General features: G+C 46.2%; 1 protein-coding gene across 2 annotated transcripts in view; it reads right to left on the bottom strand.

Annotated features, from left to right (window-relative positions):
* TEX10 (testis expressed 10) overlaps positions 1-21,851 on the bottom strand; it is a 646,375-nt gene that overhangs the window by 239,240 nt on the left and 385,284 nt on the right. For both annotated transcript variants that reach the window (XM_069219626.1, XM_069219625.1), the window contains exon 10: positions 10,915-11,048. In XM_069219626.1, the coding sequence (XP_069075727.1) occupies positions 10,915-11,048 (134 nt within the window). The remainder of the gene's footprint in view (positions 1-10,914; positions 11,049-21,851) is intronic.

The following is a 21,851-nucleotide window of genomic DNA, read 5'->3' as shown; positions in this document are numbered from 1 at the left end:
AATTTCTAGTACAGTTCAATTCTCCTTCTTTTGTTAGAGGGTGGTTATCTTTCACCACTCCCTCCTCGTGAATTAAAGGTAAGTATACACACTTTCAAACGTTCCTTTTCCCGATCCCTTCCTCCCGATCCCTCCCCTGCGTGCTCCTCTCGCTCTGATTCCACCTGGGTAAGAAATTTACGCGGAGGCACGAACGTACCTGTGCTAGCCACGCCCCTCCAGGGACGTGGCAGCTCCGTCGCGTCTCTCGTCGGTCTCCGTGGGCGTCTCTGGGTCTCCTTAAAGGCTTCTCCGTTTGGCTGGATTCCCTCTTCCCTCCTCCGATTCCTAGCGTCCTTTCTCCTACAGCTCCACTCCTTTTCCTTCCTCCGGCTCGGGAGAGTCTCTCCTCTCCGGCTCCCTTTCTTCCGCGTCTTCAACTCAGATATCCGGGAAGCACTTCCGGGTGTGCAGTATCCCAGATTGTACCCCCGGGGCACTTTTTTGATCCGCTCAGGGGTGTGGCTTGTATCCGTGGCGGTGACCGCCCGGTTACTCGAAGGTGCTTATATGCAGCCCTGCTTCAATCCTTTGTGGGAAACTCTCTTGATAGACCCAAATTACTGCCCATTAGACCGTTACACCATGTTGAGGAATACAGAGCTATAATTAAATGCAGCAAAGTGCCTGGTATGCCAAGCATAGACATCTTTTTCCATAATGTTGAGCGATCGACCCATCAAAGGCTGTGGAGAAGTCTATAAAAGTGGCATACACCACAGAGCCCCAATCGTTACATATTTTCAATTTATAAGCTGCAATGTAGCAATATTATCTAAAGTACTATGGCCTTTCTGAAAACCAGTCTGTTCCAACGGGATAATACGGATACTCTCTACCCAGGTTTTAAGGTGCTCTAATAGACTTTTAGTAAAAACCTTACCAACTGCGTCCAAAAGGGCAATTTGGAGGTAATTAGAAGGTGAATTTCTTGCTCCTTTTTTATATAAAGGGACACCACTTCTGACCCTCGAAGAAGGGACAATACCTTTACAAAAACAATATTTAAACACAGAATGGAGTATCCTTGCCCATAGAGAAGCCTCTAGTTTCATTACTGAAATTGGGACCTCATCAGGCCCCTTTGGGCCTAAGGATTGCATGCTCTGATTGATAACTCAATCTCACCCACTGTGGGAGGGCCACACCTATCTGAGCTCTTTTTACATTCAGGTAACATATTTTCATGGAGAACAATAGTTTGTGGGTTTTCAGCATATAATGAAAGAATGAAACCTCCCCGAACATCCTCAGATATCAGGGAACGATATGACCACACTTTGGCGCTGCAGCAATCAGCGATAATCACCCAGTATTTTCTAGTATTTTTCTTTCTAGTATTTTCAGCTTCTCTCAAACCAATCCACCTATGCTTAACACTCTGCCTTCTAAAACCCACCTTCAACCGCATCATTCTTCTCTTTAATAAAGAGATAAGCTTGCCTCTGAAAATGAAATAAATTGCAGCTGAATTAATATATTCATCTCCTTTTTCAAGGGATGCATGAAAGGACATGCTACTTTATGAAAAGGTTTAACATTTCTCGAAAAATTGTCCTTTACAATCATTAATTAAGAATTAAGAATATCCCTATTCCTGGAGTCTCAATCCAAGATCAATCTCTCAAATAACCTTTTAAATTAGCAATTTTCGGAGTTCTACGTGATTTCTTATTAAAATTAACGCAGGATCCATCAAACTTCCATGGTCCTACAGAAGACAGGCTTAAATCTAAACAAAAAACAGTAATCTATGGTCACTTAAAGCATCTAGAACCCTTACATCCGTGACATATTGAGCTGCAGAATAAGAAGCAATGAAATAATCAAAAAATGAGGTTCCCTGTGAGGATTTAGGAGTGAACTGAGCCGGAGAATCCAGGCTACACCTCCCGTTTAAAATCACAAAACCATTTTTTTTTCAGATGGCCTAAAAGTAAAAGCCCTCTTTTTCCGTTTTCAAATTTGAAGGAAACTACAGAAGGGGAATATTGAATGCAGTTGCACTCTCATTATCAGAGACTATATTAATAGAATGATTGGACACTTACAATTTAAGTCTCCGACTGGCAAAACTTGATACTCCCCTTCCTTAGTTCAAAATCGTTGGTAAGTAAGTGGATATTGTAGGAAGGTAGCCTCTTTCTAGCCTTGTAACCCCCACTTTTGGCCAGTTTGTGAGTACATGCCAGGGTGCTTGAATATGGTATATGAATAAATATAATGGCTAGAACCTTAGGATTTTTCAATGCATTTGACAAAAAATATAAAGTATACCCTGTAGGAAGTTGGCTCTGTATGAACTATTTCAAAGTAAGAAATAGCATGCACAGAGTCCAAGGGTTCCCCTTAGAGGTAAGATAGTGGCAAAAAGAGATAATTCTAATGCTCTATTTTGTGGTAGTGTGGTCGAGCAGTAGGCTTATCAGAGGGTAGTGTTAAGCATTTGTTGTACACACACTCAAAGACAATTTTGTATAGAAAAATATATTTTCTTAGTTTATTTTAAGAACCACAGGCTCAAGATTTACAAGTAATACTTCAAATGAAAGGTATTTCACTTAGGTACTTTAGGAACTTTGAATTAGCAAAATAGCATGTACAGTTTTCACAAAAATGGCAATAAGCTATTTTAAAACTAGACAGTGCAATTTTCAACAGTTCCTGGGGGAGGTAAGTGTTTGTTAGTTTTGCAGGTAAGTAAACCACCTACAGGGTTCAAAGTTGGGTCCAAGGTAGCCCACCATTGGGGGTTCAGGGCAACCCCAAAGTTACCACACCAGCAGCTCAGGGCCGGTCAGGTGCAGAGGTCAAAGTGGTGTCCAAAACACATAGGCTTCAATGGAGAAGGGGGTGCCCCGGTTCCAGTCTGCCAGCAGGTAAGTACCCGCGTCTTCGGAGGGCAGACCAGGGGGGTTTTGTGGGGGGGGGGGGGCACAAGTCAGCACAAAAAGTACACCCTCAGCGGCACGGGGCGGCCAGGTGCAGAGTGCAAACAGGCGTCGGGTTTGCAATAGGTTTCAATGGGAGACCCACGGGTCTCTTCAGCGAAGCAGGCAGGCAGGGTGGGGCTCCTCTGGGTAGCCACCACCTGGGCAAGGGAGAGGGCCACCTGGGGGTCGCTTCTGCACTGGAGGTCGGATCCTTCAGGTCCTGGGGGCTGCGGGTGCAGTGTCTTTACCAGGCGTCGGGTTCTTTGAAGCAGGCAGTCACGGTCAGGGGGAGCCTCTGGATTTCCTCTGCAGGCGTCGCTGGGGGGCTCAGGGGGGTCAACTCTGGCTACTCACAGGGTCGCAGTCGCCGGGGAGTCCTGTAGTGTTGTTTCTCCGCAGGTCGAGCCGGGGGCGTCGGGTGCAGAGTGCAAAGTCTCACGCTTCCGGCGGGAAACGTGTGGTCTTTAAAAGTTGCTTCTTTGTTGCAAAGATGTTTCTTCTTTGGAGCAGAGCCGCTGTCCTCAGGAGTTCTTGGTCCTTTTAGATGCAGGGTAGTCCTCTGAGGCTTCAGAGGTCGCTGGACCCTGTGGAACGCATCGCTGTTGCAGTTTTTCTTGAAGTGGGGAGACAGGCCGGTAGGGCTGGGGCCAAAGCAGTTGGTGTCTCCGTCTTCTCTGCAGGGCTTTCAGGTCAGCAGTCCTTCTTCGTCTTCAGGTTGCAGGAATCTATCTTGTTAGGTTCTGGGAGCCCCTAAATACTCAATTTAGGGCGGTGTTTAGGTCTGGGGGGTTAGTAGCCAATGGCTACTAGCCCTGAAGGTGGCTACACCCTCTTTGTGCCTCCTCCCTGAGGGGAGGGGGGGCACATCCCTAATCCTATTGGGGGAATCCTCATCTGCAAGATAGAGGATTTCTAAAAGTCAGACTCACCTCAGCTCAGGACACCTTAGGGGCCAGTCACTCCTCCTTGTTTTTCTCATTATCTCCTCCAGCCTTGCCGCCAAAAGTGGGACCGTGGCCAGAGGGGGCGGGCATCTCCACTAGCTGGAGTGCCTTGGGGCGCTGTAACAAAGGGGGTGAGCCTTTGAGGCTCACCGCCAGGTGTGACAGTTCCTGCAGGGGGAGGTGAGAAGCACCTCCACCCAGTGCAGGCTTTGTTACTAGCCACGAGTGACAAAGGCACTCTCCCCATGTGGCCAGCAACATGTCTGGTGTGTGGCAGGTGGTAAAACTAGTTAGCCCACACTGGAAGTCGGGTATGTTTTCAGGGGGCATCTCTAAGATGCCCTCTGGGGTGTATTTCACAACAAAATGTACAAAGGCATCAGTGTGCATTTATTGTGCTGAGAAGTTTGATACCAAACTTCCCAGTTTTCAGTGTAGCCATTATGGTGCTGTGGAGTTTGTGTATGACAGACTCCCAGACCATATACTCTTATGGCTACCCTGCACTTACAATGTCTAAGGTTTTGCTTAGACACTGTAGGAGCATAGTGCTCATGCACCTATGCCCTCACCTATGGTATAGTGCACCCTGCCTTAGGGCTGTAAGGCCTGCTAGAGGGGTGACTTACCTATGCCATAGGCAGTGTGAGGTTGGCATGGCACCCTGAGGGGAGTGCCATGTCGACTTAGTCATTTCCTCCTCACCAGCACACACAAGCTGGCAAGCAGTGTGTCTGTGCTGAGTGAGGGGTCCCCAGGGTGGCATAAGACATGCTGTATCCCTTAGAGACCTTCCCTGGCATCAGGGCCCTTGGTACCAGGGGTACCAGTTACAAGGGACTTACCTGGATGCCAGGGTGTGGCAATTGTGGATACAAAAGTACAGTTGTAGGGAAAGAACACTGGTGCTGGGGCCTGGTTAGCAGGCCTCAGCACACTTTCAAATCATAACTTGGCATCAGCAAAGGCAAAAAGTCAGGGGGTAACCATGCCAAGGAGGCATTTCCTTACATACCCATACATTTGTCATCATGACAAAATAATTTTACAAAATATATGAATGTTGAAAGCTGGCTCTTTATAAGGTATACCTTGCAAAGAGTCTAGGAGTTCCTTTATAAGTGGACAGGGTTTTTTTTTTCCCAGCCATCCGAAGGTGCTCTCTTAGGGGGGTAGTGTGGTCCAGCAGCTTAAGGGTTATCAGAGAGGAGTGTTGCATACACAGTCAATAAATGATACACATGACTCAATAAGGAGATACGGGGCAATATGTAAAAATAACACAATTTTAGGCACCAAGATCATCACAATCCGGTAAGTATGTTTCGAGTTCTGAATTTCACAGGTTTGAAAAATCAACACAGTCAATCAATCAGGATTGTTATGCAGTGCGGCTCATCACCGGTTCCGGTCTCAAGACGGCAGGCGGTGGTAGAGGAACTGCAGCTCTGTTGAAGTGCTGAGTGGCCAGTTCAGTCGAAGAGCCAGGTCTTGAGGTTCTGCCGGAGCGGAGGCAGAGAACGAGATTGCCTGAGATGAAGAGTAAGAGAGTTCCAGGTCTTAGCAGCAAGGTACAAGAAGGATCTTCCTTCGGATGTGGTCCTGCGGATCCATGGGATGGTAGCCAGGTCCAAATGAGTGGAACAGAGTTGTCTGGTGGGCATGTGGAAGGGGAGGTAGTGGTAAAGGTAAGCAGGTCCGCATGTTGTGGAGGGCGTTGTAGGCATGCATGAGGAGCTTGAATGTGAATTCTTTAGTTGATCAGGAGCTAGTGGAGGTCTCTCAGGTGCCCGGAGATGTGGCTGCGGTGAGGGATGTCCAGGATAATTCTAGCTGCGGCATTCTGGATTCTTTACAGCTTCTTTTGGAGCTTCTGGGAGGTGCCGGAATGGAGTGCATTACAGAGCATGCTCCTGACGAGCACCTGGGTGACTGTTCTTCTTTATTCAACGGGGACTCACTTGAAGATCTTTCAGAGCAGGCAGAGCGTGTGGAAGCAGGAGGACGAGGCGGCGTTGACTTGGTAGTTCACAGAGAGCGAGGAGTTGAGGATGATGCTGAGGTTATGTGAAATTTCTGAAGTGGTAAAGTGATCCTATCAAGGAAAAGCATATGCTGCATACAGGATCAATCTCCCGGACTTAAGGAGAGGAGAGGCACTGGGGCGTGAAGAGGTGCTTTTCAGCATTGGGTGCCCTAATGTTATCCTATGAGAAAGAAACATATACTGCATTTAGGCACTTAGCAACGACTTACAGGACTGTCCTTTCAGAGTTTAGGGGAGCCCCTAGCACCAGAAAATAAGGTTTTGCCAACCTGAGAGCCACAAAAGCAAGAACAGAAGACCAGCGGTTGACTTGGCCCCAGCCCCGCTGGCCTGCCTGCTATCCTCGATAGTTGCACCAAAGACGTCTTGTCCTGCAACTGCCTGTTCCTCCAAAAGCCTAGGAGGAATGCCAGCCTTCAACCCAGACCCAGGAACTACCATGGCGTAGAACTAACACAAACTAGAAAACAGTAAGCTAGTTTGACAATCTAGCCATATGCTAAATGAGTAGCAGGTGGTCAGCTCAGATAGCAGCATGTGCCCTCTTACTAGCACACTCTGTACATGACAAAAATAGGGTGGCAGGCACTATCAGCATCATTAATGTTTTTCAGAACAAAAATACAAGCAAGAGCCCTCTATGGCCCAGAGCTGTGGGTTAGTAAGCTAAAACACCAACATCAGCTGAACTGAACTGAACTGTATTTGTGCACAGCGGTTTAAATTCTGTTATTGGAAATTCATCATATAGTAAGTTTCATGTATATGTTTTATGCAGGATTAATAATTCTACATGTTCCACGGATGAATTTCGGAAATAAACATTATCTGATCTAGTCAAGCTTGTGAATCATCACAAATGTAATAACCTCTAATCTAGGGGGGAGAGGTTTAGACTCTCAAAAATGCAATTTTTAACAAACTTTAACTAGATAATCATCCTGGAAATTAGCAAATGCACATTATATTCAAAAGAATGCTAGGAGATAATATCGAACACTACTTCATACTTACTACAAGCTTTTTTTTGGTTTTCTTGTTCAAAGCACCTGGAACTCTGTCTTTTTGCTTATCACATGCAACTCCATTGGCCACTAGCTCCAGTGCTTGTCATAATGATCAGGGTACCTGTAGCATTAAACTTTACATTGCCCTCCTACATCTCAAATCAGACTGAGTAGCAAATAAACGTAAACAACATTCTTATTCTTATTGCCTTGTGGTGTACAGTGTTTTATCTGAATCCAAAGTTTTGCAGTATTCATAGCAGTTTTCTCATTCATACCACCCACTAAATCTCTTTTACCATTAACCAACTGTTAGACCTGGCATCCTTGGCGTTGTCTCCCCTATCTTTTTGGCCTCTGCTTCACATGTTTTGACTGTGTGCTGAACTCTGTTTTTGCTGTTTTTTGGTACTGTGAGCACTTTACCACTGCTGACGAGTGCCAAAGTGCAAGTGCTCCTGTGTAAAATGTATGTGTAATTGGCTTTTCCCTGATTGGCATATTTGATTTACTAGTAAGTCCCTAGTAAAGTGCACAAGAGGTGCCTAGGGCCTGCAACTCAAATGCTACTAGTGGGCCTGCAGCACTGGTTGTGCCACCCACATTAGTAGCCCTATAAACATGGCTCAGACCTGCCACTGTAGCGTCTGTGTGTGCAGTTTTAAAATGACAATTTGACTTCCACTTTCCAGGGCTAAACCTTCCCTTTTTATACATGTAAGGCACCCCTAAGGTAGGCCCTACGTAGCCCCAGGGGCAGGGTGCAGTGTGTATTACAGGTGGGACATGTACTGATGTGTTTTATGTCCTAACAGTGAAATACTGGAAATGTGGTTTTCACTGTTATAAAACATAGCTCTCTCATAGGTTAACAAGGGGTCTGCCTTTAAATATCCTTAAAGTTCAGTTTCCCTTTGAGGACAGATAGAAATGTGGAGTTTGGGGTCTCCGAACTCACAATTTAAAAATACCTCTTTTAGTGAAGTTGGTTTTTAGTTTGAAAATGCAACTTTTAGAAAGTAGTCATTTTCTTGCTTAAGCCATTATGTGACTCCGCCTGTTTGTGGATTCCCTGTCTGGGTCAGACTGACAGTTGGGCTGTTTGTGAATCTCCTCTAGAGAGTGACACAAAGGAAGCTGGGGTGTAGCCTGCCTATCCTGAGGAGCCATCTGGACTAGAGTGGAGGGAGGAGTTGTCACTTTGTAGCTGGGCTTTGACACACTTACACGTGAATGAGTTGTGCCTGCCCTCACACAATGAAGTCTCCAACCCTCTGGTCTGTGTCTGGGGCCTAACCTGGGCAAGGCAGGATCCTGTAAACAACAGAGACTCCCATTTGAAGTTCCTAATTTAAAGGCAGAAAGAGGTATAAGTATTAGACTCAAATCCCCAGACTCTAGGTCACTTCTGGAACCAAGAGGAACCTCTGCCAAGGAGAAGAGCTGAAGAGCTGAGAAGAAGTGCTGACCCTGCCTGTGATTGTGTTTTGTTGGGCTAGCCTGGAGTTGCTGCTTCTGCCTGTGAAAGGAGACAAAGACTGGACTTTGTTGTGCATTGTCAACATCAGGGCAGTGCGCGCTCTACGGGCGACTGGAATGCAAAAATCCAGCACTTCCATGATAACGTAATTCATGCATTGTGCTGATGTGCTGTTGTTTAACCTTTTGCATTGCAGAGTTAAATCCTGAGGACTTATATTCAAGGTGCTTACAAATACTGTTCATTTGCAATGTATTGCTGCAGGCTTTCAGAGTGTGTCAGGGTGTTGTCCCTTTCCAGGGCCTTCTAGAAGCTTCCTCTGCAGCATGACTGGGTGTGGTTGTGGGCTGGGCCAAGACTCTATATAAGGGAGCCAGCCGAACTCCACGTGCTCACTATTCAGAGGTCCCGGTGCAGAGCAGCAGCAACTTCCTGAGCTCCTGTTCCGGAGGCCTACTTTGATCTTCCAGGCCTTGCCCTTCACTTTGTTGGCGATTCTTGATCAGGGTGGTGAGACGGAGGTCGGGCTGGGCCCCCAATCCCGTTCTCGAAGGCTTTCGAGTTCTTGGGCCTAATTTTCATGATAAATGATTTTACCTTGTGCGTGTGAATGTGCTCTTGGCTTTTTCTGGCATTTGCATGCTAGCATTCGAATCAGCAAGACGTGCAATCCATTTCTTGTGCCTAACTCGTGATATTCATTGTGCGCTACCATTTCTTGGCATTCACATGGTGGCATTCCAATCGGCAAGACGCCCGATTCATTTCTTGTGCTTAACTCGTGATATTCATTGTGCGCTACCATTTCTTGGCATTCACATGGTGGCATTCGACTCGGCAAGAGGCGCGATTCATTTCTTGTGCTTAACTCATGATATTCATTGTGTGCAACCATTTCATGGCATTTACATATTCTTGTGGAAATCAACAATGTGCGCAATCTATGTTTCTGCATTTAAAAACTAAGTGCTAGAATTCTAGATGTTACATTATATGTGCATAATAAGCCCCTTAATACAACTCCTATGGAGTTCCAGAAAACGTTCAGATTATTTCCTTGTCCTCATGCAAAAGACTGTGCTTGATTCTGGAGACATAATTCTAGAGGGTGCTTATGTTTCTAGTCAATGTGTAACAATTCATTAAGAGGTTTTATTGAGAAGTTGTGTTAATCATTCTTTATTTCTTCCCAGGTAACCAAACGTCTTGAGGCCTAGTTAATTAGTCCATGCTTAAGTTATCCATGGTTACAATATGACAATGCTTAGAATCATAGTCTATTAAAGATTAATATGATATAATTTTGATATTGTGTGTTTTAACCTTTTGCATCCTACAGGTCTCCTTCCCAGCTGTTCCCTACCTAATCCCCTTTTCCCCACTTGGACTCTCTTAGACTCTGTGACATTCTATTCAGAGTATTGGAGCTGTCTTGTGGTGGACATGTTGGGAATGTGCGCAGACCCTGAGGATCTGGTGACTCTGACATGCATTCCTGCTTCAGAAGAATCTCCAAGGGCTTGCCTACTATTTTGAAGTCTCAGGGCCATCAAAAACTTTTTCTGCCAGCACCTGAACTCACTGCTGAGAATCCTGCCCTGACAGGTGGTGCCCTACCCAGTCCCTGGGCCCCTGAAAGGTGAAACTAGCAGAATAAGAGCTGAAATCTACACTCAGAATGCAGTGCAGGGAAATGTTAGATAAATATTACCTATTTTTCTAAACTGGTGTGGTGTCCATTTTGAAGTGTTTTCACTGTATTACTGTGTGTGTTGGTGCACATACTTTACACGTTGCTTCTGAGATAAGCCTGACTGCTTGTGCCAAGCTACTAAGGGGGTAAGCAGGGGTTAGCTAACTGTGCTTCTCCATTGCTCTGACTAGACTGAGTGTCCCTGCTTGGACAGAGTGCAAACTGACTGTTAACCAGAGACCACATTTCGAACACCAACTTGTAATCGTTTTTTGAGTAGTAGTTACTTATCAGCTAATGTTTGCCTTTTTTCATTTTACATCTATCCAATACAAAACAAATTATCCACAGCATGATTTACCAAGCTCTTACATTTTTGTTTCCAGTGACCCAACTATGTTCCTATACTTTTTCAGGTTTTGTCGGCATTTCACAGATAAGCTTTTGCTACAGTTTCAAGATGTTGTGAACCAAGGTTGAGAGCCTCATTTTATTAAATAGCATGTGGTACTGCTAAATTTAGGCAAAGTGTCTGTGTCCAATATAGTAGACGTTTGTCAATACTACTCTATGATGTGCATTTCTAAATATAATTGTAGGTCTTAGATAAATGTAGATGGATAAAGGTCAAACAATATTTTCTAATAGGATAGTGTTGGGCATGTTTCACAAGTTCAGCCTGCAAGTAACAGCTATGCATGCTTTTATCTTATTCATTTTGAATGCAGAAACTGCACCTTTATCCAGTAGGACTGATTTTATTTTATTTACCTCAGTCACCGTACAGTGATGAACAAACTGATTATGATCAGTCAGGAACAGATGAACGGGTGAAACCTGTGTGTGGCAAATATGGGGCCTTCCTCTGCTGTCCTGAAGCCAGGAAAGCTCTTCCGAGGAGAATCCTAGAATCGTGAAAAGAAAGGAAATACAGTGAGATGCAAATCAGGTTACATTACATTGTAACTCTTTAACAAGTTTATTTTACATGTGCCTATCGACTTAAGTGATATTGATATACAGCAGTGAGAGATATGATTACACCATGCACAAGTAACCTGTAGTAAGAATGCACATGTTTAACCAAGGATTAAGTAAAGGAGGGCTTGTAGGAAAGTGCCCTTTTTAACATGGTCACGCCCACGTTTTGCCACGGGTCCTGAGGGCTTTCGACTGAAGATTCACTGGGGTCCTGCTAACCAGGTCCCCAGTACCCTTTCCCTAAAACAAGGTAAACTAATCAAATTCTGTGCAACTGGCACACACTTAGCATCCCATGTAAGTCCCTAGTAAATGTAACCCCCGGTACCTAGGACATTGGTATTAGAGGGTGTCCCCAAAGGCGGCTGCATGTATTGTACCACCTTAAGGGTCCCCTCCTACCAATTACACACAGCCTCCCATTGTAGAGCATGTTTCATGGAGCAAACCATCAATGAAAACACGGCATGGCACACTTATTGTCATGCATATAATATATGTAAGTCACCCATAGAGCAGGCCTTTAATCCCCAAGTGAAGACTGTAGGAAAGTACCATCTTGCCTGGCATGTTACCCCCATTTTATACTGTATATATGTTGTTTTAGTTGTATGTGTCACTGGGACCCTGTTCACCAGGGCCCCAGTGCTCATAAGTGTGCCTGAATGTGTTACCTGTGTAGTGACTAACTGTCTCACTGAGGCTCTGCTAATCAGAACCTCAGTGGTTATGCTCTCTCATTTCTTTCAAATTGTCACTGACAGGCTAGTGACCAATTTTACCAATTTACATTGGCTTACTGGAACACCCTTATAATTCCCTAGTATATGGTACTGAAGTACCCAGGGTATTGGGGTTCCAGGAGATCCCTATGGGCTGCAGCATTTCTTTTGCCACCCATAGGGAGCTCTGACAATTCTTACACAGGCCTGCCACTGCAGCCTGAGTGAAATAACGTCCACGTTATTTCACAGCCATTTTACACTGCACTTAAGTAACTTATAAGTCAACTATATGTCTAACCTTTACCTGGTAAAGGTTGGGTGCTAAGTTACTTAGTGTTAGGGCACCCTGGCACTAGCCAAGGTGCCCCCACATGGTTCAGGGCCAATTCCCTGGATTTTGTGAGTGCGGGGACACCATTACACGCGTGCACTACATATAGGTCACTACCTATAGGTAGCTTCACAATGGTAACTCCGAATATGGCCATGTAATATGTCTATGATCATGGAATTGCCCCCTCTATACCATCCTGGCATAGTTGGCACAATCCCATGATCCCAGTGGTCTGTAGCACAGACCCTGGTACTGCCAAACTGCCTTTCCCGGGGTTTCACTGCAGCTGTTGCTGCTGCCAACCCCCCAGACAGGCATCTGCCCTCCTGGGGTCCAGCCAGGCCTGGCCCAGGATGGCAGAACAAAGGACTTCCTCTGAGAGAGGGTGTTACACCCTCTCCCTTTGGAAAATGGTGTGAAGGCAGGGGAGGAGTAGCCTCCCCCAGCCTCTGGAAATGCTTTCTTGGGCACGGATGTGCCCAATTCTGCATAAGCCAGTCTACACCGGTTCAGGGGACCCCTTAGCCCTGCTCTGGCGCGAAACTGGACAAAGGAAAGGGGAGTGACCACTCCCCTGACCTGTACCTCCCCTGGGAGGTGCCCAGAGCTCCTCCAGTGTGCTACAGACCTCTGCCATCTTGGAAACAGAGGTGCTGCTGGCACACTGGACTGCTCTGAGTGGCCAGTGCCACCAGGTGACGTCAGAGACTCCTTGTGATAGGCTCCTTCAGGTGTTGCTAGCCTATCCTCTCTCCTAGGTAGCCAAACCCTCTTTTCTGGCTATTTAGGGTCTCTGTCTCTTGGGATTCCTTAGATAACGAATGCAAGAGCTCATCCGAGTTCCTCTGCATCTCTCTCTTCACCTTCTGCCAAGGAATCGACTGCTGACCGCGCTGGAAGCCTGCAAACCTGCAACATAGTAGCAAACTGCAACTCTGTAACGCTGACCCTGCCGCCTTCTCGACTGTTTTCCTGGTGGTGCATGCTGTGGGGGTAGTCTGCCTCCTCTCTGCACTAGAAGCTCCGAAGAAATCTCCCGTGGGTCGACGGAATCTTCCTCCTGCAACCGCAGGCACCAAAAAGCTGCATTACCGGTCCCTTGGGTCTCCTCTCAGCACGACGAGCGAGGTCCCTCGAATCCAGCAACTCTGTCCAAGTGACTCCCACAGTCCAGTGACTCTTCAGTCCAAGTTTGGTGGAGGTAAGTCCTTGCCTCACCTCGCTAGACTGCATTGCTAGGAACCACGACTTTTGCAGCTACTCCGGCCCCTGTGCACTTCCGGCGGAAATCCTTTGTGCACAGCCAAGCCTGGGTCCACGGCACTCTAACCTGCATTGCACGACTTTCTAAGTTGGTCTCCGGCGACGTGGGACTCCTTTGTGTAACTTCGGGTGAGCACCGTTTCACGCATCCTCGTAGTGCCTGTTTCTGGCACTTCTCCGGGTGCTACCTGCTGCTAAGAGGGCTCCTTGTCTTGCTCGACGTCCCCTCTACCTCCTGGTCCAATTTGCGACCTCCTGGGCCGCAGCAGCGTCCAAAAACGCTAACCGCACGATTTGCAGCTAGCAAGGCTTGTTGGCGTTCTTTCGGCGGGAAAACACTTCTGCACAACTCTACAAGGCGAGAGGGATCCGTCCTCCAAAGGGGAAGTCTCTAGCCCTTTGCGTTCCTGCAGAAACCGCAGCTTCTTCAGTCCAGTCGAAGCTTCTTTGCACCCGCAGCTGGCATTTCCTGGGCATCTGCCCATCTCCGACTTGCTTGTGACTTTTGGACTTGGTCCCCTTGTTCCACAGGTACCCCAGATTGGAAATCCAGCGTTGTTGCATTGTTGGTTTGTGTCTTTCCTGCCTTATTCCCCTATAACGACTTCTTTGTCCTTTGGGGAACTTTAGTGCACTTTGCACTCACTTTTCAGGGTCTTGGGGTGGGCTATTTTTCTAACCCTCACTATTTTCTAATAGTCCCAGCGACCCTCTACAAGGTCACATAGGTTTGGGGTCCATTCGTGGTTCGCATTCCACTTTTGGAGTATATGGTTTGTGTTGCCCCTATCCCTATGTGTCCCCATTGCATCCTATTGTAACTGTACATTGTTTGCACTGTTTTCTAAGACTATACTGCATATTTCTGGTATTGTGTATATATATCTTGTGTATATTTCCTATCCTCTCACTGAGGGTACACTCTGAGACACTTTGGCATATTGTCATAAAAATAAAGTACCTTTATTTTTAGTATAACTGTGTATTGTGTTTTCTTATGATATTGTGCATATGACACTAAGTGGTACTGTAGTAGCTTCACACGTCTCCTAGTTCAGCCTAAGCTGCTCTGCTAAGCTACCATTATCTATCAGCCTAAGCTGCTAGACACCCTATACACTAATAAGGGATAATTGGGCCTGGTGCAAGGTGCAAGTACCCCTTGGTACTCACTACAAGCCAGTCCAGCCTCCTACAAAGACTCATTATATTTTATGTGTGGACGCTTCTGCATAAGCGGATAGGCCCCTGTGATGTCTAGTTCCATTACTAGATGTTACAAGTGACCAGGCAGCCATCTTAAGGAAATGTACTAGGCACTAATCATCACGAGTATCCCAGCTACATGATGGCTACAAAGAGAATAATGGTGTTTAGTATCAAACACCTCGTCTTAATAAAACCATACTATTGCCAGTATTGGATTTATTATGCCATGTACCCACAGGGCACCTAAGACGTGCCTCCTGAAAACCTACTAGTCCTGTAGTGTGCTGGCATTACTTGTATTGACAAGCCTGCCACGACAGATGGGTTTTCTGGCCCCCTGGAGGTGAAAGCCTACTCTCAGAGGCCAGAAACAATGCCTGCTCTGCAGGAAGATGTTATCAGCTCCTTCAGCAGGATGGCGGGTGAATCTGTCAAAGTCCCTACTGCCTTTGCTATGCGACCCCGGCTTCCACCAGACCTGGGAGATGCCATCCTCTGCTCTGACGCCCATTTGGCACCAGGACCGGTGGGAATTTAGCTTAGCAAGTAGGCGTGTTGCACTACCAGGTTAGTCACATCCCTGATGTGCTCCACAAAGGATGAAAGGGTTACACCATTTTGTTTTAGGAACTCTGTGACAGGGTTATGCCCACTCCCCACAGAAAGTGGTCATATAGGGGGCATAGTCACCCCAGGGGTAAGTAGCCCATTGGCTACTACCCTTAACTCCCCTAACCTGAGTATTTAGGTGGCCTCCTGACAACAGGAACTCAGATTCAACTGACAAGAGAAAAAGGACAAAGAGGAGCTGGCAAACACAACAACTGTGGACTAACTGAGGACTGCCGCCAACCCTGCCCTCCTGCTCCAGTCCTGACAAATGCAAAGACCTGACTCATCATGTAGCTTGTGCATCCTCAGAGGCCTGCCAGCACTTTGCCAACCAGCCAGCATCTCCCTTGGAGTGGAGGAGCTTCTTCCCTGCAGCAGCATGCACCAACTGTGACTGTCCAGTTCTTCGTTGTGCTAACCATTGGGTACACTGAGGGAGCATCTACCTAGGAAGAGGATTCAGAGAGTTAAAGAGTGCAGCCCCGTCGACCTGTCCTGGGTACGAGACGCTGATCCTGCCGGAGCCTCCCTGCACCAATACCCAGAGTACCATCGCCAGTTGCAAGCCCCAAGGCTTGTTGGTGTTCAGCCGGAACGCCACAGCTGTTGAAACTTACCTGCATGTCGTGGAACTTCAGAAGAAGCCAGATCCATGCCAGAAGTCGTTCTGCTGTGTTTCTTTTTCCCCTCTTCCTCATGGGACCCAAGAACTGTAAGGGCCTCTAACTCACTGACCTGCCAGAAAAAACACCTATGCACCCAAGCCCCCCCAGCTCTGGGTCATTGAAACAGACAGTGACTCTACAAAGCTGAGACCCTCAAGAACTGAGACCACTTTGGGTTTGGCCCAACTTGTCACCCAGTCCCCACTAGTAGTGTTTTTCGTACAGGAACTGCTCCCATTGAATTCAATGCATAGCATCCGAGGCTACCACTGCTAAAACCACCTCTGCACCCGGACATACCAGGGCAGGTAACCTGAAGCTGTTGGTTGTTCTAAGGACCTCGGCCCCTATTTACCTTAAGTCCAGAAGAACAGTCCTGTATGTCGTTTGCAAGTGACCCTGGGCAATGTATGTTTTCCCCATAGGATAAAATTGATGCGTTCAAGGCTCATGCCTCAGATTATATTTAATATAACTTTAAAACTCACCAACTCGACAAGTACTGGCCTGATCTTGTAGATCTTGATGTCTAAATTGAGATGAAAAATCTCTAAAATGTTTCTAAATCGGTCTCAAGTTAATTCTTCATTGTGTCTCATTTATTGACTGTGTTTTAAACAAATGCTTAACACTATCCTCTGATAAGCCTAAACTTCTCACCCACACTACCACAAAAAGAGCATTTGGGATTATTAATTTAAGTCCTGTAAACCAATAAGGGTCGACTGGACTATCTGCACGTTGTAACCCTACATTGGTACACTACATAGATAGCCAGCCACAGGGTGTTAACTTGCAATACTCGGGCCTAATGACAGGCCACATCCCACTTTTATAAAGCCTGCAGAATTCACCCACGTTTTCCACTGCCTGATTAGCACAGGATCTTCCCTGTTACCATTTTTAAGTAGGAGTATTTATAGATTAACTATGTCTCTCGTATAGAGGGATATACTTCAGCCTATGATGCTTAAACATAAATAAATGAAATGCATTACCTTTGATTAGGGGGTGACTTTCAGATACCTACCATGTTGTGAAAAAGTCACTCTTACTGCCTCTAAAGAACACTGTAGGAAGTTGGCTCTGTATATACTATCTCAAAGTGAGAGATAGTGTGCACAGAGTCCAAGGATTCCCGTTAGAGGTTGATAGTGGCAAAATTAGATGATACTTATGCTCTATTTTGTGGTAGTGTGGTCAAGCAGTAGGCTTATCAGAGGGTAGTGTTAAGCATTTGTTGTACACACGCAGGCAATAACTGAGGAACACACACTCAAAGACTTAACTCCAGGCCAATAGTTTTTATATAGAAAAATATATTTTCGTAATTTATTTTAGAACCACAAGATTCAAGATTTGAAGTAAGTACATAAAATGCAAGGCACTTCACACAGGCAAGTATAGAACTTTGATTTAAAACAATAGTACACACAGTTTTTATTAAAATGGCAAAACGCTATTTTAAAAGTGGACACTGCAAAAATCAACAGTTCCTGGGGGAAGTAAGTTTGGCTAGATTTCTCAGGTAAGTAAAGCACTTACACAGTCAGTCCCCAGGACATAGGCAGCCCACCGTTGGGGGTTCAAGGCTACCCCAAAGCCACAGCACCAGCAACACAGGGCCGGTCAGGTGCAGAGGTCAAAGGAGGGCCCAAAACACATAGGCGTCTATGAAGAACAGGGGTGTCCAGTCCTAGTCTGCTTAGCGATAAGTACCTCAGGGAGCAGTCCAGGGGGGGTTTTGTAGCGCACTGGGGGAGACGCACACAAGCACACAAAACACACCCTCAGCGGCACAGGGGCTGTCGGGTGCAGTAGGAAAAGTAGACATCGGGTTTGCTATAGAAAGCAATGGAGTGACCAGGGGGTCACTTAGGCGATGCAGGCAGGGCACAGGGGCGTCGGGTTCCTTTGTTACCAGGCAGTCCCGGTCAGGGGAAGCCTCTGGATCCTCTCTGCAGGTGTCGCTCTGGGGGTGCAGGGAGGTCGACTCAGGGTGTCCACGTCGTTAGAGTCGCCTGGGAGTCCTTCCTGCGGTGTTGGTTTCTCCAAACTTGAGCCGGGGGCGTCGGGTGCAGAGTGTGAAGACTCACACTTCTGGAGGGAAATGGAGTCTCTTTAAAAGTTGCAGTTTTTGAACAGTGCTGCTGTGCTTGGCAGGTTCTTGGTCCTTTGGGTGCAGGGCAGTCCTCTGAGTCCTCAGAGGTCGCCGGTCCCGTCGGCTGCGTCGCTGTGCAGGTTCTTTGAATCTGGAGAAAGGCCGGGATGGCTGGAGCCAAGTCAGTTGGTGTCTCCATCGTCTCTGTGGGGCTTTCAGGTCAGCAGTCCTTCTTTCTTCAGGTTGCAAGAATCTGATTTCCTGGGTTCAGGGTCACCCCTAAATAATACATTTAGGGGTGTGTTTAAGTTTGGGGGGCAGTAGCCAATGGCTACTGTCCTTGAGGGAGGCTACACCCTCTTTGTGCCTCCTCCCTGAGGGGAGGGGGGCACATCCCTATTCCTATTGGGGGAATCCTCCAAACTCAAGATGGAGGATGTCTAAAGGCAGGGGTCACCTCAGCTCAGGGCACCTTAGGGGCTGTCCTGACTGGCAGGTGACTCTCCTCCTTGTTTTTCTCATTATCTCTTCCGGACTAGCCGCCAAAAGTGGGGGCTGTGTCCGGAGGGGCACGCATCTCTACTAGCTGGGATGTCCTGGGGAGCTGTAACAACAGGCAGAGCCTTTGAGGCTCACCGCCAGGTGTTACAGTTCCTGCAGGGGGAGGTGAGAAGCACCTCCACCCAGTGCAGGCTTTGTTCCTGGCCACAGAGTGACAAAATCAGTCACCCCATGTGTCCAGAAACTCCTCTGGTTGTGGCAGGCTGGCAGAAACTGGTCAGCATAGCACTAGGAGTTGGACTGGTATTCAGGGGGCATCTCTAAGATGCCCTCTGGGTGTATCTTACAATAAATTCCACACTGGCATCAGTGTGCATTTATTGTGCTGAGAGGTTTGATACCAAACTTCCCAGATTTCAGTGTAGCCATTATGGAACTGTGGAGTTCGTAACTGACAGACTCCCAGACCATATACTCTTCATGGCTACCCTGTCTAAGGTTTTGCTTAGACACTGTAGGGGCATAGTGCTCATGCACCTATGCCCTCACCTTTGGTAGAGTGCATCCTGCCTTAGGGCTGTAAGGCCTGCTAGAGGGGTGACTTACCTAAGGCAGTGGGTTAAGGGCACGGCACTCTGAGGGGAGTGCCATGTCGACTTAGTAATTTTCTCCCCACCAGCACACACAAGCTGTGAGGCAGTGTGCATGTGCTGAGTGAGGGGACCCCAGGGTGGCATAATATATGCTGCAGCCCTTAGAGACCTTCCCTGGCCACAGGGCCCTTGGTACCAGGGGTACCATTTACAAGGGACTTATCTGTGTGCCAGGGCTGTCCCAATTGTGGGAACAAAGGTACAGGTTAGGAAAATAACACTGGTGCTGGGGCCTGGTTAGCCGGGTTCCAGCACACTTTCAATCATAACTGGCATCAACAAAAGGCAAATGGTTAGGGGGTAACCATGCCAAAGAAGGCATTTCCTTACAAACACTTATATTAATTACAGAGCAACGTTATTAATGTTTATTCACTCAGGGAAGCCAACCATGACAGAACTAATTTGACAGATAAGTAAATTTTCCTTCTCTGGCATTGGATTCTCTTGGATATCCATAAACAACAGTACAGTGTATCAAATTAAATGATGTCAACATCTAAGGAAGGATCCAATGGGAAGGGCAAATTCAAATAGTTCTTAAATAAATAAAATGGGCTAAGAGAAATACCCTACCTTTTCTGGAGTCGAGTCAATACCGTCATGTTGGGCAAATGAATGCAAATCAGTGTCCGTAGCTGCATTACCACACACAGAATGAGCCTTTGGTTTACTCATGTGGGGTCTGTTGGCATTTTGGTAACAATTAATTGTATAGTAAAGTCCCACTCTAGCTATGGTTTGTTTAGAGGAGGTCAGCCCATAATTATGAAACAGCTGTTTGACTAATACCTCTGCCTTTATCTATTCGATATTTGGAGCCCTTTTCACATTCAGGACATGATTATGCTGGCCAGAAAAGGAAAGGAGCACAAGCTCTTAATAAAATATTGTTTTACAATTGAAACCAAACACTGTTCCTCTGAATATAGAATGTGAAGCTCAAACATTCTTCTGGCTGCTCTAACAGAGCCACCTCCACAAAACGTGCTGCAGTTTTGCAGTATGCACAGGTTCAAGTGCAGAGGCCCTTAATTTGGAAAGGAAAATGTTAAGTCTCTAAGAGGGTGGTCTTCTAAATACTGAAATAACTTCTCAGGCCATTAGGAACATCCCCAATCTGAGAGATGTGACGAAGGATATTCAAGAAGGTCTCTTCCAATAAGCAGTGATAACAGCCAAATGCATTTTACAGAAGCGAACTTAAGGTCAGAATTTGCTAAGTTTGGAAGATAAGGCAGTACACTATTTTCTTGTCAATTTCCCATGTTCACCTGCCTTTTGAGGCACCACAAGTAGAACCTCTTCTACTTAAAAACATATTAAGAGCAAGTGGAAGGCCCAATAACTTATTTTTGGATTTTCATGCAATCAATTGGTAGATTCAGATATAGGTCCCCAGGAACCAAGCAGTCAAGATCAGAGAGTGCAAGATATGGTGAAATATTCTGCCCAACATCCTGGAACAAAGATCCATGCAAAAGTCTCTTGTGAGCTTGAAAAGACAGGTGAAGATCAAATTAAGTTGTGGAGCAATGAGGATCACTGGCATGATGCACTGAATCAATCCGATGAGGACTTTTGGAAGTGGGGCAATTGGACATGTAACCTAAGCTAATGTCCTCAAGTAGTCTATCTTAAGAGAAATTCCCCTGGATCAGGAAACCTGGACACAATGGAGAAGGAGGGGTGCATTTTTCATTTCCTCCAGTAGCAAACAGGTGTATTTTTGAAGTGTTCCACTCTTTAAAGAGGTCTTACAGGATGTGGTTGTCTAGTACTAGCTTGTGTTCCTCTACAAGATGGCTAATCTTCCAATTACACATATGTGACATTTGAGATAGGAGTGGAAAGTTTATGGAACGGAAATTGCAGCAAAATGTTGAGTGGGAGGTTAATGGAACAGAACTCCCAGCAACATGTTCTCTTCTCTCTTGCACAACCATAAAGAAGGTGAGTGGCCAAGCTGGTCAACCTTATCTTCTCAGTCTCTCATCTTATAAAACCACTGGGTCTCCAGGGATGCCTGCAAGTAACAAATGTGTATTTCAGCATTGGGGACTAGAAAGGTGAATAAACCCATCCTCCCTAGGAGAGAGAAGACGTCTCACTTATGAAGTTGATGTAACTTTCAGGAAAATAATCTTCAAATGTCTAGATGTCAATCTTTCCTTCAAAGAAGACACTTTGGCTTTTAGAGTCTCTATTGAGGATGCCAATTACTGCATTATTTACGCCTAATGCAGGATTGACTTTACTGAGTTGCTTTACAGACCTAATACTGAAAGGAGGATCAGGGTACTCTTCCATGCCAGCCAACTAATCTAACTCCTTGGCTACACAGACGTCATCACAACCTCCTTCAAGGTTTCCTTAAATAATTCGGTCATCACTGGGAAGGAGATCAGTAAAATGTTTCACAGAATTCACAGTCCCTAAGGTAACGACTCAACAAGGTTGCAGAACTTGCCAATCTCAAGGCTGCAGCTGAGGTAATACAATATTCAGTGAATCCACCCATTTGCTCTTTCTCTAGTACAGCAGTTAAGGTACCTGAGGTGCTGTAACACTTCTTAGCTTTAGACATTTCAAGTGAGTCTGAGGGTGGGGTCTCCTTTAAAAAGGATGGATCTGAGCATAAGGGTCTGTAATTAATTTTGTGTC

This window comes from Pleurodeles waltl, chromosome 2_2 (assembly GCF_031143425.1).
Source record: "Pleurodeles waltl isolate 20211129_DDA chromosome 2_2, aPleWal1.hap1.20221129, whole genome shotgun sequence".
NCBI lineage: Eukaryota > Metazoa > Chordata > Amphibia > Caudata > Salamandridae > Pleurodeles > Pleurodeles waltl.
This window is presented reverse-complemented; position numbering and strand designations above follow the sequence as displayed.